At 43.2% G+C, this 19116-nt stretch overlaps 1 protein-coding gene across 1 annotated transcript; it reads right to left on the minus strand.

Moving 5' to 3' along the window:
* Positions 1-847: 847 nt before the first annotated feature.
* Positions 848-8713, minus strand: CCN3 (cellular communication network factor 3). The gene is made up of 5 exons (XM_059671846.1): positions 8536-8713; positions 8193-8418; positions 6770-7024; positions 5131-5345; positions 848-2390 (listed from the first exon to the last, which is right to left on the minus strand). Exons 1-5 carry the CDS (start codon positions 8617-8619, stop codon positions 2094-2096), a joined length of 1077 nt encoding a protein of 358 aa, XP_059527829.1. The 5' UTR covers positions 8620-8713; the 3' UTR covers positions 848-2093.
* Between the last annotated feature and the right edge of the window lie 10403 nt (positions 8714-19116).

Genomic DNA, 19116 nt, shown 5'->3' on the forward strand with positions numbered 1-19116 from the left:
GATAATGCTGGTGATCTAAGCTTCATAATCAGGAGCATTTAACTGAATGAAAGAAGCCAGAAAGGTGAGTTTTGATTGGTCCAACAAGAAGTTCAAATTTTAAAAAAATTAAAAAAATATTATTGATTTTAGTGAGAGAGGGAGAGGGAGAAAAGAGAGAAACACTGATATGACAAGTTAACATGGATTGGATGCCTCCTGCACACCCCCTACTGGGGATCGAGCCCACAGCCCAGGCATTCTGATAGGGAATTGAATTGGTGACCTCTTGATATATGGGATGACACTTAACCAACTGAGCCACACTCATCAGGGCAAGAAGTTCAATTTTTAATATATAGAAGTGTCTAGCAGATTGTCTAGATAGAACAGTGGTTCTCAACCTTGGCTGCACATTAGAATCACCTGGGAATCTTTTTAAAATCCAGATTTCTGGGCCTCATCCTCCGGAAATTCGGTTTCTTTATTATGGGGTAGGGCCACAACGATAGTAACAAAGAAACCGAATTTCCGGAGGATGAGGCCCAGAAATCAGGATTTTAAAAAGATTCCCAGGTGATTCTAATGTGCAGCCAAGGTTGAGAACCACTGGTCTAGAAGAAAATATCAGTACCTGAGTTGTTGGTTTGGGTAAACATTGTGGAGAATATTTGAGGCCTGGGCAGTAGAGAACACCTAAATCAGGAAGAGCTATCTTTCATTTCCCTCATGGTGAGAAGTCGTAACTTCATCTAAATATATCCACATTGCTTTCGGCGCTTGGTATCTGATTTAATTTGTACATTTTAATTTAGTTTATATTTCTAATAAACAACTTAGAAGCACAAAGTAATAGCAAAGTCACACATTGATAAGATCATGTTTATTTAGTGCTATTTGACAAGTAGAGAAAGTAAAAAGAATATTTTAAAAATGTATAATTTATATTTATATAAATACTTTTTAAGGAGAAAAGTTGAACACATCCGGTGAGATTAGGCGAATGTATGCATTTAAGTTTGCAGCCTATCTTGTAGCCTGACAACTTAGATGCAAGTATGTATGCACCCATATCTTGTTTGTGAGTTTGCATAAGTAGGGCCCAAGGATAAGGTATGGGCAGGTCTACAATAAATTCTAAACTCCCATAAAATGTGTGTTCCTGTGCCATACCACTTATGTCAGCTTTGTTCTTCTGTTTTAAAATTTCACTACAAGCACATCTGAATGTCATCCAAGGTTGTAATCAGGTGTTTTGGCCCTCAGTTTGCTCATCAATGAGATGAGAGGATCTCCGCTGACAGGCTCTGCTTCTTCTGAATGAAAACACTATGGGCCCCAGAAGCCTGCAGCATATACAAATGTAGGGGGGCTGGTGAGGTCCAGTCATTGTCATCTCTGTATTAGGGGGAGTTTTCTGTTCAGCTTCTTTCTATTGGAAAGGAGTCAATTTGTCTGACATGGAGCAAGTTTATGATACCAGTCCATTTAACTAACTGTAACATTGTATTACTGTAGATACAGCTCGTTTCCTAGTTTACAACTAAACACAAAACTAATAGACTCTGGATTTCAAGTTGAAGAGCTCTATGTTTCCCGGATCTTGACTTGGAAGTTCAGAGCTGAGCTACACAAAAAGAGCTCAGCGGAGACCCCTCAAGTCAAACCTCAATATATGGTGAAATAATTGTATGATGACATGGTCAGTCTGATGCTGGACTTGCCTGGGTCATTCCTGACAGGGACATTTTCTTGAACTTGCACTAATATATAACAAAAGAAGATGAGTGTGATGTGATGCAGTCTACACAGTCAAACCTATATCTGATTTCTTAAATTTATAGACGTTTTCATTCGCAGTAAACACCACAGAACAGTAAGTCATCTCTAAGCACTATCCTGAGTTTTCCTTGATTCCAAGTTTACAGTTAATCATATTTTCCATTAAAAAAAAAAATAAAAAGACAGCTAGAACTGACCTCATATGACCACAGAAAATACATAGGACTCAGGGGCAAAATCATAATTCTCGCGATTCTGCTTATATTCTTTTGAAGATGGGTCACGCAACAGCTATGGTTCGCCTCCGTAGGTGGGCTTCTCCAGGGCCCCGGTTACATTGTCCCTCTGCTGGTGCTCGGCTTTAACTCTTGGAGGAAAGCCTCGTTGTTGTGAGGACAGTTGTTGTGACAGGTGCAGGTCCCAATGACCATCATTGGCTTCTTGATGATGTGCCCCGGGGAGCACTGGAACTCCACCTGGATGGTTTTGGTGTTGTGAGGGGTGCAGCACCGGCCATCGCTGCAGACTCCACAGTACCTGGGCTTGTAGGTATGCAGGCTTGTGCAGTTCTTGAACTGCAGGTGGATGGCTTTGAGGGACTTCGTGGTGCGCAGACACTTTTTTCCTTTCTGAGAAAGAAGCAAGGGAGTGATGCAGAGATGGTGACTCTTCCTCCCAGGACCATTTTAGGGGTATGGATTAACTTGCTGGTTGCCTGCCCAATATCCATTGCTCTTTATTTTTTGCTAACAGGACATTAATTTTGTGTGGGCAACGTGGTCAGCTAAAAGTGCTTTCCCAGAATATCTGGGAGCTTAGGACGGCCTTGTGACAAAGTTCTGGCCAATGACACACAAGCCACGGGATTCTGGGAAATTGTTTGCCCTTCAGACAGAAACCGTTCTTTATTGCTTCCTGCATTCATTTTCCTTCCTACCTAGAATGTGGAAACTGTGCCCCATTTTGCACAGTTGTCTTTTGATCTTGGTGGTAAACTAAGAGTAAAAGCATATGTATGATAAAGAAACTGATATTATTAAGCCACTATAACAGGGTTTGGTGTTGCTTATAGCTAAATGCATTCTTAGGTGTTATAAAGCAAAAGACAATAAATTTGGCATTATTGCAAGTCCACTAATGTTTCAAACATTTTGCAAACGTTAACTCACATTAACCTTATCAACAACATTTATTCATACAAGGAATAGTTGTTAATGTAAAGTTTTAGAGATAAATAAATAAAATCTCAAGGAGCTAAAGTGATCAGAAAACATCCAGTAATTGAACTTGTCTGATGCAATGCCCACTTCTACCATATGGCTATTTTCCATGAAGGCGAAATAAGTGGAGAATTAATTGAATATCCCATTAGTAATGGTTGATGAAGAATCCTGATATTGATACTTCAGCAAGGAATTGATAATATGTTTATTTCCTACTCAGATTTCTTCACTTACTAATTTGCCACAATTCTCTACTGCTCTTGACCTTCCTGGGCACAGCCCACAGATTGTGGGGTGATGAGACTTGGAATTTTATGAAATTAGTGGCTCTCAAACTTCTGTGTGCATTAAAGTCATCTGGAGGTTTTGCAAAACCACAGATTGTTGGGTCTTACACCCAGAGTTTCTGACTCAGTAGGTCTGATGGGGACCCCAATAATTTGCATTCTAATGAGTTCTTAGATGCTGCTGATGATCTGCGGGCCACACTTTGAGAAGCACTATCTCCCACTTAAGAATCTCTCGATATGGAAGTAACAATTATGATGCTAGTATTTTCCTAAATTCTAGGTACATTCCTAGAATCTTTAAAAATATATTTACCATAAAATATTTTAAATATAATCTCCCAATATTAAACTGGGTGCAAGAAAACATAAATTTTGGTTAAAGAAACAGTAAAAAGCATGATATGGAAAATATTATTAATAAAGAAGTTAGTGTGTCTGAAAATACTTAAGGTCTTCTTGTTTCTTTCTTTTTTATATTTAATATTTGGCATATATTCTTGCCAACAACCACAAAAAATACAAGGGCAGCAATACCCCTTTGTGTATGTATATGTGTGTGTATATGTGTGTGTGTGTGTGTGTGTGTGTGTGTGAGAGAGAGAGAGAGAGAGAGAGAGAGAGAGAGAGAGAGAGAGTAAGAGAAACAGAGATAGAAAAAGACTGCTTTGTGGGTGAACCTGCATGACCATGTTACATGTATGTTAGAATTCCCTTATGTGTAGGAAAGTGCATATAATTTTAGGGATAAGGGATCTCTAGGTGTTATTTCTAAATTGATGAAAGAAACAAAGTTAGGATGAACCTTAAAAAGTCATATAGCTCAGCAGCCATATAATGAATGCAACTACTAGAGACTCTTATTTTAGCAATAAATAGAAATTTTAAATAATGATGCCTAATGTTAACAGAGTAATCTATGTCCAGAGCTTTGCTAATTCATTCTATTTAATCCTCATGATACCTTTGAAGTAAGTACTGTCAATGACCCTATTATATCGGGGAAGGAATGGAGGCTTAGAAGTTAAGAAAATTGCCTAAGAGCCCACAGCTAGTTGGTGTGAGAAGCCAGGATTTAAAGCCAGGCTAGCTGGCTCCAGAGATATGTAAATCTTTCATTGCTAGGGACTATTTTATTTTGGCCTTAGGTTTGTCCAAGGGTCCATATAATAGTTTAATTTGGGGGTATTGCATTTATCTAGGGTTCTGGTAACAAGGACTGTGAGGTCATCCGGAAGCAATCCAAGCTTCTGATCTGCATGCCTTGTACTCAGCGTTAACACACTGAGTTGATATAATACCAGCAAAAAAGGAAAGAAATGTTCTATTTTATTTGGCATATACAGCCTTATGCTGGCAAATGTACTAGTTCCACTAAGCTTTTTAAAATACTGAAAATAATTCCCAGACAGCCATTCATTTCTTCATCAACAGTGTTTTATCAAGCACACACGATGGACCAGGCAGAATGCTGGGAATGGAGTGGTGAATAAGGCAGCTATAATTCCTACTCTGTTGATTGAATTCAAGGGGTGAAATGCCCTCTCTAAAATCAGCTTCCCTTGGCAATTGAGGAGCCAGTCTTTTCCAGGAATGGAATGAGCTTTGCCATACCCTTCTCAATTGGGGACATTATGATAATTGTCCGGCCCCTCCTTTACCTGTGAGCCTGCTGTGAGCTGCCTGGGATATTTCAATACATTAAAGAGAAAAAATAAAAGAAGGTAAACTCACTCACTTCAGGAACCTCTCTGCCTTTTCCCTGGGGTTAACTCCCAGCTAGAGCTGACCTCTAGTCAACTAGTGTCGCAGTCATTTTTCTAAAGCCTGGACTCCAATGAGGCCAGGCCGCCACCTACCTTATCTGTTGGTTGCCTGTGCTCCTGTTCACAGGGTCGCACCATACAGAGCCGAGTCCGCTTCACCATCTCGCACTGTGGATTCCTGTTGGTGACCTGGGTGGAGAAGCCCATGCCACAGCTCTTGGAACATGCGCTCCACTCTGTGGTCTGTTCAATGCAGTTGATACTTGAGTCAGAGACTGCAACTCCTAGAGTGGTTTCTGTCCTGTAGGCTATGAGAAATACAAAAAAGAAAAAAAAAAGACAAAAAAGACAACCAGGCAGATTAAAACGTGAGGATCACAAAGTGGTTCTGTCCATGATCATCACATAGAAGGTCTCAGCCAATTCTGTGCCTCCTAAAACTCAGGTGTTTTCAGGGACAGAATGGATTGATTACTCTATTTATAAACCCTTAACAGGCTGCACAATGCCTGGCACATTGTAGGCATTTAGGAAATCTTTGTGGAATGACTGTTTAACCTGTCCTTAAGGCTCAGGGTCCTGGCCAGATGGCTCCGTTGGATGGAGCATCTTCCGGTACACCAAAAGTTTGCAGGTTTGATTCCGGTGAGGGCACATACCCGGGTTGTGGGTGTGATCCCTGGTCAGGGTGTGTACAGCAGGCAACCGATCCATGTTTCGCTCTCACCCCTCTCTCTCCCTTCTTCTCTCTCTAAAATCAATAAAAAATATATCCTTAGGTGAGGATAAAAAAACAAAACACAAAGAAGCTTAGGAATTTTAAGAATATAGAACAGTTTAGCATCAATGACGATTCCATAAATTACAGTGTTTCAATATGTGATTTCTTACAGAAAAAGGATCATGCTAAAATTTTACTTGGATGAGTAAGTAGAACCAACCAACTCAAAATTGTGATGAAAGCAATATTTTGCCTTAGAGAGGTGGACCTGGTGATTTGGGTTATGGGATATAGACATTTGGACTTTGATTATGAAAAGTTCTGTCTCAACACTTCACATCATGACTTGGGGCACGTCTTCTCTTCGACATGGCAGTGTTCCTATCTGCAAGGCATGGCTAATAATGTCTGCATACCACCCGTAGATGTAATCTGGCTGATGAATGGCTTCTAAAATATTCTTTACTGGCTTTTGAGTTTCTCTCCCTACCCGAAACTATTTCCTTTATAAGGTGAAACAAAAAACAAAGCAAAACCAAGATCCTGAAGTGTCACTTGACCTTTCCTGTAGCATCTGGAAAGGTGGCATTTCTCTGTGACACCTGTCCAGTGATGAGTAGCATTCTTTAGGGAGGCTGGTTTTGAGAATGCACAGCTAGTGTGCAGAATCCACAAAAGGGAGTGATTTTTTTTTTTACTTGTATCATTGTAATGTGACTAAAGGTCAAGTAGATGGACTAAAATATACAGAGTAGTCATGCAATAAGACCAAATCAGTCCCACTGCTGGAAAGAACCACTGAACTGAGCAGGTTCTCTTTAGGAGAAACTGCATACTTCACTCACTCGGCTAGGACTCCAAGCCCTGGTGTGTTGGTCTCAGTGGGCAATCTGGAATCCACAGCCGAATGGCCAGAAATGGAGGCCAGTTTCTCATTGCGAATCCTCAAGGACACTCATGCTTCTGCCCACCTGTAGCCTGTGCTGTGATCACCTTCAGGGAGTTTCTCACCTGGAAGGGCGTGCAGGTCCCCTAACGCCTCCGTGTCGTTTGTGTCACAGATCCACTTTTCACAGCACTCCCCGGGCACTTCAACTTTTCTTGGAACCGGGCAGTCAGGTTGGGGTAGTAGCAGGTCCTCGTCACAGCGAGGCACGCAGCCAATCTGCCCATCTTGGCAGGTGCACTGGTATTTGCAGCTGGGCTGAAAGGTTTCTCCACTTTGGTAAATGACCCCATCGAACACACAGTTATCTCCCTCGATCGCTAGAATAGCGGGGAAGCAGGGCAGAGCAGGAAGGGGAGAGAGAAAAACAAAGTCACAATGTCTTGAGGATGCCATATAAGATTTGTGGCACGTGTTCAAAGCCCAAGTTGTTCATTGTCTGGTTGAGAGCCTGTTTTTTTTTTTTTTTTTAATCCATCTCCATAGAAGAGATATCCTCTTCCCTGAGCAAGAAAGAGGCTTCAAGGCCATCCAGGCCTGCCACCCATTTTTGCATGAGGAAAGAGGTGTAGAGCTGAGAAATGACCCTCCCAAGGTCCCGTAGCCATGTTCCCAATGCTAAAGTTACTTTGCAAAAAACTCCTCAGATTCTCCTCATCCAGCAGCTTAGAATTAAAAAGAGAAGGAAGGAAGGAAGGACGGAAGGTAGAAAGAAAGAAAGAAAGAAAGAAAGAAAGAAAGAAAGAAAGAAAGAAAGAAAGAAAGAAAGAAAGAAAGAAAGAAAAAAGCACTCATGTTCTCCAAATAGGTTAACTGGTCACATTGGGCAGAGAGTTAGAATTCCTTGGCATTCCAGCACAAAAAAGTCATTATGAGCTTGGGGGCTATTCCAAGCCTCTAATCCAGAGAGGCGGGACCAGCATCCAACTACTTGGTGCACCACGTGGAAAACTGATGCCCAATTAATTAAGTTTCACCAGCCTGCACTGCTGGCCACCTGCCTTTTGTCATTCACAGCCCAGGAGAGGGGTTACATAGTCGCCCCAGGTGACTTGGGGGGTGGGGGTGGGCTTTGGCTCAAATAGGACAATTACAGGTTTGAAAACGAACCTGCTGGACTGCAGTGGGGGAGCTGGGAGCCAGTGAGTGAGCCCTAGCGTCCATCACCCCCAAGCGTCCCCTTGGACATATCCAAAGAAAACGACTTCACTGGCCCCTAACTCTGCTCTGCTCCCCATGCATTTCGATTCTTCTCTAGGGAGGAAAGTGACTGAGTGCTTCTCACCTCTGGCTTCGGGAGCTCCCCCAACCCCAGTCGCCCCCCAGCCCATGCCTGGTGCACAGTAAGTGCTCCATAAACATCACCCACAGCATCCTCATTACTGTGATCATTTGAGCATCACTTTCTGGGAAGGGGGAGGGATAGGAAAGAGGGGGCAGCCCCAGCTAGCCTCAGAAAGAGATCCGAGGCGGAGGGGGCAGGGTTACCCATGCAGATTCCGGTCTGGGCGCTGGGGTCCGCTCTGCGGTCACAGAAGAGGCCGCGGCTCTCCTCGCATGGCTCCAGCTCCGAGCAGCTGTCACCGCGCTGGCGGGCACACACCAGACAGCATGAGCAGTCGTCCAGCACTGCTCTCACCCCGGGGGCGCAGGTCGGCGGCGTCTGGGGGCACCGGGCCGGGCACGGGTTTGGGCAGCGTTGAGTCGTAGCCACCTGGGGGCGGCGAGAAAAGGAGAAACCACTCCGCAGGATCAGTAAGGCCGAGTGACCCAGCAGGGGCCGCCCAGGAAGGCAAAGTAACCGGGGACACCTAAAGGGCGCGCCACTCACCTGTCCCAAGAGATGGAGGAGCAGGAAAGCCAGGCAGAGGCACTGCGTGGGCAGACTGAGGCTCATGCTTTGCACACTCTGCATGCTCAGGCTTTTCCCTCCCGCGTTTGCAAAACGAGGCTTTCCACGCTGTGGATTGGCTCTGCTCACTTCCCTCCAGGTCCCGAGATCGCCTTCCTTCCCCAGCGCCACCAGCGCAGGTTTTATAGTGCGCTCCCCGGACGCGCACAAGCCGGTTGGCTGCAGCGCAGGGAGGAGGGGGGATCGGCTGGGTGGGGAATGGAATGAACCCCCGGGTTGCCATGGCAATTGGCCTTGGGTGCTGCTCTCCTTAGGGCGCGGCACCAGGGCCTGCAAGTGCCTGTGTGTGGCTACCGGCCTGTCCCAGAGCGCAGGGAGGGGCTTGGGTGGAGTCCCCAGGCCGGGACCCAGGCAGGGCTCGCTGAGCGAGCGCGTGGGAAGGAAACGCCTGTTTCCTCCTGGAAGCTGCTTTGCCTTCCCCCAGGACTAAGACACCGCCACTCCCCAGCCCACATCTCTGCCCTGGCGGCCCAGGCTGGGCTGCAAACGTGGGGCTCTCCTAAAGGGGTGCCTGAAGTTTGGGGCCATCTGTGGGGGCTTGGCCAGAGGCCCAGGGATTTAGTCATAAGGGAAGCATGAGCAAGCCTGTCACCGTTTAGGGCACTCTCTGAGTGTGTTGTGGGAGAGGGGGAGGGAGAAAGGGAAGAAAAGAGAAAGAGAAGAAAGACAAAAAGGAGGAAACCCCAGAAAAAGAAAATAAAGTAAGTCAGCAATGATTGGATAGGGGATGCTATTGGCCAAATGGCAAAGTTCATTTGACTACTCATTCCAAGCCCCACTGATTCCCAAACCTTCAATTCTGCAGTTTTTATAGGAATAGAAGCAAGGCATAATAAAATAAAACATAAGAGCTTGAGATAAATATGAGCGTTCTGCCTGGTCGATAAAAACCTTGAAACACCTGTTGGATCACGGCTGATGCCCAACAGCCCATCTCAAAATGCAAGAGGCTTTGAGAGTGTATAGGCAGGTTCAGCTCAGCCACTGTCAACCCCAACAATCAAGGAAGGAATGTGGAAGATGTTTGCTTTATTTAGGGAACCAAATCTCTCTTCCACCTGGCATCCACTTTCAGAATGTGGCTGCTCTGAACACTGGTCATCTCTCATGAGGACAGCACTTTTAAAAAAATATATACTTTGCCCTAGCTGGTTTGGCTCAGTGGATGGAGTGTCAGCCTGCGGACTGAAGGGTCCTGGGTTCAAGTCTGGTCAAGGGCACGTGCCCGGGTTGCGGGCTGGATCCCCAGAGGGTGGGGGGGGGGAAGGGGGGCATGCAGGAGGCAGCTAATCACTGATTCACTCTCATCATTGATGTTTCTCTCTCTCTCTCCCTCTCCCTTCCTCTCTGAAATCAATAAAAATATTTTTTAAATAAATAAATAAATAAATAAAATACACTTTTATTGATTTCAGAGAGGAAGGGAGAGGGAGGGAGGGAAGGAGGGAGAGAGAGAGAGAGAGAGAGAGAGAGAGAGAGAGAGAGAGAGAGAGAATGAATATCAATGAAGAGAAAGAATCATTGATTGGCTGCCTCCTGCACACCCGCTCCTGGGAATCCAGCCCGAAACCCAGGCATGTGCCCTGACTGGAATCTACCATGTCCTCCTAGTTCATAGATCAATGCTCAGCCACTGAGCCCTGCTGGCCAGGCAAGGAGAGAACTTTAACTGCTCCAAAGATGACATTACTTGTTGGATTTTTTTTATTTTAAATTTGCTCCCCTGTATTTCAACTTTGCTGTTGCCACTAGGTTAGTTATGCCCAACTCTTTTGAGGATACCCGCATTGAAAAGACACTTTATAAGAAAAGTTACACAGACTGGTGATGTAATGCTAGACCTTGAAAAAAAAAAATTCCCTGGACTTCATCGGTCTCCAGTATGAAATTCAATCAATGGCAGCTTGTGTAAGGGGCCAGGCTGCCCCTGAAACTCCTGCCACCTTGGCGATGAAGTCATTTCAAGCCCCTTCAGGAGAGTTCTGTGAGCAGCTTGGAACTTCCATGACATACTTCCAAGCCGCCACACATTCTGCTTTCTGAGTAGTACTCAAAGCTTGTGGAGAGCCCAAACAGTTAATTTGCGCCATGTCTAGGTTACTGATGTGCTCCTCAAGTTGATGGGTTGTCATGGGGCCTCTGGTCTAGTGATGCGTCCACCTGACTGCCCAACAGAATCCACCAGGTGTTGTTGTTTTTAAAACTGTAGATTCCTAGGTCCCACCCTTGACCCAATCAGTTGGATTCTCTGGTGAGGTCCTTTGGTAGGCAGCTTTTTAATTTACTTTGAAATTTAAGCTGGTTTTGGGAAACCTACATATGGAGCAACTAGAGGTGCAGCAGATGGGGAGGCAAGAATGTGGGCCCAATTTTCAAAGTATGACTAGACAGAACAAGGAGAACCTGGCGACATTGAAGTTGGTCTGACTCTTCTTGGAAAGGGGGAGCTGAGCCTGGCCAGTGTGGCTCAGTGGTCTAGCTTTGACCTATGAACCATGAGGTCATGGTTCAATTCCCAGTCTGGGCACATGCCCTGGTTGCAGGCTTAATCCACAGTGTGGGGTGTGTGCAGGGTGCAGCCCATCAATGATTCTCTCTCATCATTGATGTTTCTATCTCTCTCTCTCTCCCTTCCTTTCTAAAATAAAAAATATATATATTAAAAAAATAAAAATACATTTTTTTAGAAAAAAAAGAAAGGGGGAGGCTGAGAGGAGAAATGTAAGTTCAAGGTAAGGATGAAAATTTCAAGAAGTCACGCTAATGTGAGTTGCTACTCGGTCCTCTTGATTGCAAGTTATAGAAACCAAACTATTTTCAGCAAGAAGACTTGATTGGAAAGATGCTGTAGCATTTCACATAGTAACGAATAGGAATGGTGCTGCTAGGCCCCAGAGGCACTAGGGTCTGGGCCTCAGAGCTATCAGGACTTCACCTTTCTATGTGTCTTCCGTGCTTCTCTGTGTGTTGACTTTGGTCTCTCTTCTTGGATAAGTCCTTCAATTCTCCCCGCCCTCTTACCCTATGACCTTATCACCACAGGAAGTATATCCTTCTCCCTAAGGCTTAATTTGGAAAGTTCCAGGAAAGGAGTTGGATGAGCACATCCTGGGCCAATTGAAGGAGGCAAGACAGGTGAGGAGTGGGGAGGAAGGATAGCTCCCCAGGAAAGAAGGAATTATTCTTTAAGAAGAAAACAAACTTGCAAAAAACCAGTACTGGAACAGTCTTTTGTCAGCTAGAAATGCTCCTGGGTAAAGATTTCCTTGATAAAACAACTGGAAATTAGTGAGGCCACCTGAAGATGGTCTGTCAGGTCATGTTTGTGGCCTCCAGGATAGATTTTATCTTCTCTGGACATTTGTCACCCCCTTGCTTTTCTCCTACATCTCTTGACTCATTGAATAACGAGGCTGTGTCTGTCTCTGTATCTGTCTTCTTTCCCTGGAGGACAGGGAGCCTGTCATATTCTCCATAACACCCTCAGCATTGACTGCAGGGTTGGACAAATGGTCAGTTGTTCTTGGACCTATTGAGATACTTCAAACCTCACTTTAAGTTTGGCCACTGCTCTGCATACGGCGAGGAAAGGAAAAACTGGAGGCTGTCGGTTCCCCAGTATCAGTAGAGGCTGAACTGGGCCTCTCAGCCATTAGCCATCTGCCTCTGACATGCACCTTCTCTGTCTTCCCTGGTACTGAGAGTCTGAAGGATAGCATGCGGGCTGGTGATCTCCTGTTTGAAATAGACCAGGGGTCACTTGAGGTCTCTGGGGGGTCAGGGGACACCCTATTAGAGACTTCATGAATTGCTGGCCTTGGCTACCAACTGGGTTATGAGGTGCAAGTACCTTGGTTGGTTCATCTTTTCCCTTTCCTCCCTTTCCTTCACCCCAGGTGTGGCACTCATTTCTCCCTCTCTGTCACAGAGAGTTTGTTCATTGGCTTATATTCTTATGACTTCTCAGTCAACACGTTGAGAGAAATTCTTACCTTTTCGAAAGGTAACATTTTATGAAGCTTTCCATTTGCTGTTTTTATCTTTTCCATTATATAAAAGGTTAAAAAAATATGTTGGCACTTCTGTAGCAGGCAAGAGGAATATAAAGCACAGAGCCCCGTATTAGAAACAAAATAAGTAAAAAGCAGCGACTGCGATATTATCACCTCCAGGACAACTCCATCCCTCTCCTCTCCTCTGTGAGTGCATTCTCTGTAAACTCATGCGTGGCTTCTTCAGTCATCGTTCAGCCAAGCCACATGTTCGTAGCTCTCGCAATGTGCCCCGTAAATCAGCCTTGCAGCTCCTTAATAATCCTGTGGCTCTTTTCTGAATTTTCTTCCTATGTCCGTTCTCTGGGGCCCCAGGGTGTTGGTAGAAGACAAGGTAATTCCCATTATATGTTGTACAAGCCAGCCCTACTTGGTGTCCAGTTATATGGCTAATTTCAATCACACCCTCTTGTTTTTCTGACAGATCCCTTGATATCTTGCTTTTCCAAAAACAACAAAGGGTGGAGAAGAAATAGTGATGGGAGGTGAAATGTATAATTTTTAGTGTTACCGCCTTTGGAAATGTCTTCCTATTGCTTACCTTTTTAGAAGTTATTTTTAGTACATTTCTTAAAGAAAACAAAAAATCCAGGAGATTACATAAAAATAAATTCAAGCTAGAAATTAGCTAGACACATGAGAAATAAATTAATTTACCCCCTGCTAAATGACTTTCTTATATGGAAATGGGTTCCTGGGGAGTCAAATCATTTCTTTAAAAGTATTTTGAACTGGATGGAGTCTAACAAGCTTATATACATAGGGAGGCAAAATAGATTTACAGTTGTTCATATGGAAAATAATACAAAATTAATACATAACAATACAAGGATACACTCTGGGTTTCACTCACTCACAACTGTAAACCTACTTTTGCTCACCCCGGCATAGGCCTCATTCCCAGCCACTGGGCACCCGTACTGCCCATTTCAACACCCAGCTGAAGAAAATGGCCCTGATGAGTTTTTTCTTTGCGGATTCTTTATGGCTCATAACAGCTGGGCTGAGTGAAACCAGTCCTGCTCCACTGACCAGGACTCGTTAAACCAGGAATTATTGTCAGAGACCAAGGCACATGCATAAGGACTGGACATAAAGTTAGCCGCTAGCTTCTCAGGAGTGCACCACCTTGGATGATGGTGGACCCGACTCATAAATGCTGGTGGCCACACATGCTGCTGAAACAATGGAAGGGAAGTAGGATCACTTGAACACAGGCAAGGTCCTACACCAATTCAAAGGATTATTCCTGCAGGAAAAAAAAAAAATTGTATTTTTTTTTTAGAGTCCCTATCCCCAAATGATGCCTCAGAGCCTAAAAAAGCTTATTCAGCCTCTGCCACCCAATTTCTGAATTCTCAGTAACAAACCACCGAGACTTTTAGGAGAGACATGCCCATAGAACTGTGTTGTATTTGACATTTGACAGTGCGAATAATCGTAATGTCCAGGTCATTCATGAATACCTATTTTATACTTCATGGCATGAATCAAAGATGACTAAGATGTTTGCGTCCTCATGGATTTTATAACCTAGTAGGAAAATGAAGTAATAACTGTCATGGAAGGCAGGATGTGATGATTCCTATAAATAAACATAGGCGCACAAAAGAGGGTGATGTTAATTTCTTTAGAATGGGGTTCATGGTGGCTGGGGAGAAGGGAGTGTTGGGGAAACTATTATATCATGTTCATTGTTTGTCTTTTCACTAAGCCATATTGCCTCAAAGACTATAGGACATTGAGTTGGATAAAGCCTGGATAGGATTTTGAAACCTGGAGATGTGGGTTGAGCAGAGACAGTGGAACAAAGGCAGAAGGATGGGAAAATTGAAGAGTGGCATCATTTATCTGGAAGAGGGAAAAGTAATGGGACATATGGTTATAAAAGTGGGATGCAGCTGCCAACTCTTGGAAGATTCTAAATGCCAAACTTTTCCTCCCAACTCCCTCCCTCCCTCCCTCCCTCCCTCCCTCCTTCCCTCCCTCCCTCCCTCCCTCCCTCCCTCCCTCCCTCCCTCTCTCCCTCCCTTCTTCCCTCTGTCCTTCTCTCCCTCCCTCCTACTCCTCCTCCCCAATCAGCGCTCTATGTAGTAACATTATTCTTCAAGAATTTACCCTTGGTTACAGGAGGAGGTGAGTGGAGGTGAGTACTGCAGTTGAGAAGTGTTTGGAGTGGTTCAGGGAGAGATAATGAGGACACAGACTACAGATTGGCCGTGCCAAGAGAAAGAGGAGTTTGCAGGAAGGAGATGGTGAGCCTTTACAGGAGCTCTGGCTGGCTGCTGAAGGCATGGGTAGCACAGACGTAAGATGATCCTGGGTTTTGACCCTAGATAACTAAGTGGCTTGTGATAGCATTTTGGCGGAAGCTGCATAGCTTATGTGATGAAACACGTCTGCCAAAAGACTGCCTGTTTTCCAACCTTAGAATATAAGATTGTGTTCTAGATCTTAGAATAGTTTCCTGGCCAGTCTGTGCCTCAGTCTCTTTCTCTGTCTATAAGATAGGAATACCCATAAGTCCTTCTTTTCTAGGATTGCCATTACGCTAAATAAGATGACGCATAGCTTTCCCTGCAGACCTTCTCAATGGGGTTCTGAGAGACTTAAGTCCAAACACCGTGAGGCATCCATTTAGATGAATTAACTTCTATTCTCTGCATCTTGAATGGTACTAGCATGTAGTACACACCATGGGGAACCATGGGGCATCTCAGACAAAAGTTAGAATCGGTGTATTATAAGATTTGGGCTCAGGCAAGGTGATTTTGAAGACGATTCAAGGAAGTGAGTTTTGTTCCACATGGGGTGCTGACAGGAGACAGGGCAATCCCACCAATGGTTACCTTAATAATCTTTATGGCAGAGGTGTGCTGAGCAAAGCACACACAGAGTTGTTGTTGGAGAATAAATGATAGTTGTTCATGTCAGCCGGGCCAGGGGGAAGCCCAGCCATTTTTGTGATTACACAGTATTTTTGTTTTTACCTCTGTCACAAGTGATTATGAAGTGGTCTTATCCTGGACAGTCCTCATCAGATGCTGATATTGTGTAAAATCCACAGCAGAAGAAACTCACAACCGAGCTGGTGGCAAGAGATGTCAGGAGTCAGGGCTGCCTTTTCCCTCTCGCTCTTTACTGTTGCCTAGACATCGTTTTGACTCTTTCTTGGAGATGAGTAGAAGCAGACATACCAAAGCACAGGTTTGAGTAATTTACGGCTGTGGATGCATATTACCAGTTTGCTTTTCAGATGTGTGTATCAATTTGCTCTTTTGCTGGCAGTGTGTAATACTGGGGTAAATGTTGAGCAACTTTCAGAAAGCCTGTATCTTCAATGGTTGGGTGATTTGTTAGAGAGTGACCCAAACCTTCTGTGCTTTTAATGGTTCTGCCGCTCTGGGTCTCTGTTGTTAGGTCTTACTGCCGAATGGTCATATGAGGAGGGGTCATGCATATTTACTCTGTCCACATACTCGTCCCTCTTCCCCCAGTAGCAGGCCTCTTTCCTTTTTGTTCATTGGGATCAATAACTCCCACCAACACTGGGACGACTTTTTTGTCATTATCCCATCCTGCCCATTTTATCCTCCTCATGTCAATAATCATGAATTGGTAGAGTTCCTCCCTTCGAGTCATTTTTTCCCAGGTTACATGGACAACAAGGTGTCATGAGTCAAACTGGTCTTCTCCATGCTCTTTTATATGCTCTTGTGTAGTGCTGAGCTTTCAGAAACATCCCTTCTTGCTGGTGCTAGCCTGTGTGTACCAGGTCACCTGTAGGTCAGCTAGAACAGTGGCTCTCAGGTAGTTTTGACCATGACACTCAATAAGAAATATTGAAATTTTACATCATGAACAAATATGTATAAATGCGTCTTCACATATACACACATCAGCCCCCACATTTATATATATGCATATCGCAAACACATAGGACTACATGATTGGAACAAAAGTTTCACAAACATGTCTTTGCTACATGCCTTGTGTTTAAACCCCCTAAGTTAATGTTTTTATGTCTTAGTGATAGAGGAATGTCTCCTTGGTTAGGAGTCAGCAAGCGCTAACATATAATAATTAATTCCTACATTCTTACTTTTCATCTTATATTCTTCATCTTAGATTTATTTTATTTTTTAAAATATATTTTATTGATTTTTTACAGAGAGGAAGGGAGAGGGATAGAGAGTTAGAAACATTGATGAGAGAGAAACACCAATCAGCTACCTCCTGCACACTCCCCCTGGGGATGTGCCCGCAACCAAGGTACATGCCCTTGACCGGAATCGAACCTGGGACCCTTGAGTCCGCAGGCCGTCACTCTATCCACTGAGCCAAACCGGTTAGGGCTTTTTTTTAAAAAAATAAATATTTTAATTGATTTTTTTTTTTTTTTTTTTTATAGAGAGAGAGGAAGGGAGAGGGATAGAGAGTTAGAAACATCGATCAGTGTCTCCTGCACACCCCCTACTGGGGACGTTCCTGCAACCAAGGTACATGCCCTTGACTGGAATCAAACCTGAGACCCTTCAGTCCACAGGCTGACGCTCTATCCACTGAGCCAAACTGGTTGATTTATTTATTTATTTATTGTACCAAGAAATTTTAACTTGTTTGTTACAGCCCAAACCTGAGTCCAGCTACTCATTACTCACTCCCAGAATTCAGACTCTGTAGTCAATTCAACCACAACCAAAAATTCACCTTGATGTAAAATGATGCTTGCTTCCTCCTTAATTAGATACTATCAGCATTTATTCTCATACATATGTTTCCATATTTTAGTCCAAAGCTTGGCAATTATTTTACTAATTGTAAATCTATGCTTATTTTTTCTGACTTCTCACCCCAAACGTGGGATCTGACTCTGAGGAATGGAGGGTTAGGGCAGGAAGAGAACTGGATACTCTGGGCAAGACTAGAATTTCAGGTAAAGGAAGAGGCCTGTGTTAAGTAAGGGAGAAGACACCTTGTTAAACAAGGAAGAGGTGTTCTTTCAGCTGCTAAGATATTCTCAGAAGGGTCTGTGGCCCCTAAGCTCCCAGGTCCTCCCATTTCCAATTCCACTTATCAGCATCCAGTCCCTTCCTTATCTCCAGGATACTGCTCAGGCTATGACATTGACTCTACCGATATTTCTCCATTGTGAAAAAAAAATCATGTTTTGTTTTGTTCATCAGTCTTGCAGCTAATAGAGGTGAGATTCTTTTAGTTCTCTCTGTTACGAGGTTGCCCCCTTTATGCTATCTCCTCAATCCTACACAAAATGGGAACTTTCCCCACAGGCAGACAGGAAGGTTCAATATTGAAATTAGACAAATACCCATGGTCTATATATGATGAATAATTTTCTAGTTTGTCACTGGCCTTTAATTTTGATGATTTTTGGTGTATAGAATTTTTAAAAATGTCAACAATTTATAGATACCCCATTTGTGTTTTTTTTCATTAAGACAATTATTTTAATTATTTTTCAAAAGTTTAAATCTATCAATGGAAAATATCAAGGTTTTTTGAAATTAATTATTATGAAGTAAAATTGGACTTAGTCTAAAAATGTCAAAGGCAATATAATTATAAGGAAAAGTGGTCTTCTCCCCTACTCCTCCTCAGCATTAATTTTTATTCTTTTAGCTGTATTTACTTTCCAATATTTGCCCATGTACCTTTCAGTACTGTACCTCTTTATGTAGCTTATACTGCTATTTTTTTTTCTTTTTCAAATTTGTACATTATTGACTTTCCTTTTGGGAAGATGAGGACTCAGCCTTCTTAAATTATAACCACACATATTTCTATGCATCCTTCTCACCTCCCTTTCCATTTTCCAAATCCACATCACAATTTCTATTTAATTAATACCATTTACATTATTTTACTGAGTTAATATGAGTTATAGTTGACAATGTACTACAATTGCATGTCAGTTTTTATAAAACTTATGTGGTTTTTTGGGGGGAGTTATAGACTGCTTCATCTTTTTTATTTGTTAATTACTCATTAGTAATTAGCTTCAAATTGTATGATTAAATTGTAGAAATTCTCAAAAAAGGTCCAAGAACTGCAGATAAACTACTAGTTTCCTTCCCTTTGTTCTTGACTACATCTCACCTGGAGCCCTGCAAGCTCTTATTCCAAATTGGAGGTTTTCAAATCTGCTCAATATTTGTTGTGCTGAGACCTCCCTACACCTGGACCTCCCTTTGTTGTACTGCTATGTTGGATCTTCTATGTAATAAATACCAGGTATTTTTATTCTACTCTCCTGCTTTAGTTTACTCCCTACAGTTTTGTCTGTTTCAGAATGTGCCCTGCAGTACATTTCATATATATATATATATATATATATATATATATATATATATATATATATATATATATATATGCATACTGATGAAGCCATGGTGGTGGGGGCCAAGGCAGAGGCAGTTAGGGGCAATTA

Source organism: Myotis daubentonii, chromosome 17, assembly GCF_963259705.1.
Source record: "Myotis daubentonii chromosome 17, mMyoDau2.1, whole genome shotgun sequence".
Taxonomy (NCBI): domain Eukaryota; kingdom Metazoa; phylum Chordata; class Mammalia; order Chiroptera; family Vespertilionidae; genus Myotis; species Myotis daubentonii.

Excerpts from the sequence above, each read along its gene's own strand:
- CCN3 (XM_059671846.1), bottom strand. The coding sequence starts at position 8,619 with ATGCAGAGTGTGCAAAGCATGAGCCTCAGTCTGCCCACGCAGTGCCTC. Across the intron at positions 7,025-8,192 it reads CCAGACCGGAATCTGCATGG|CGATCGAGGGAGATAACTGT; the intron begins GTAACCCTGCCC and ends CCGCTATTCTAG. Across the intron at positions 5,346-6,769 it reads GGACCTGCACGCCCTTCCAG|CCTACAGGACAGAAACCACT; the intron begins GTGAGAAACTCC and ends TATTTCTCATAG.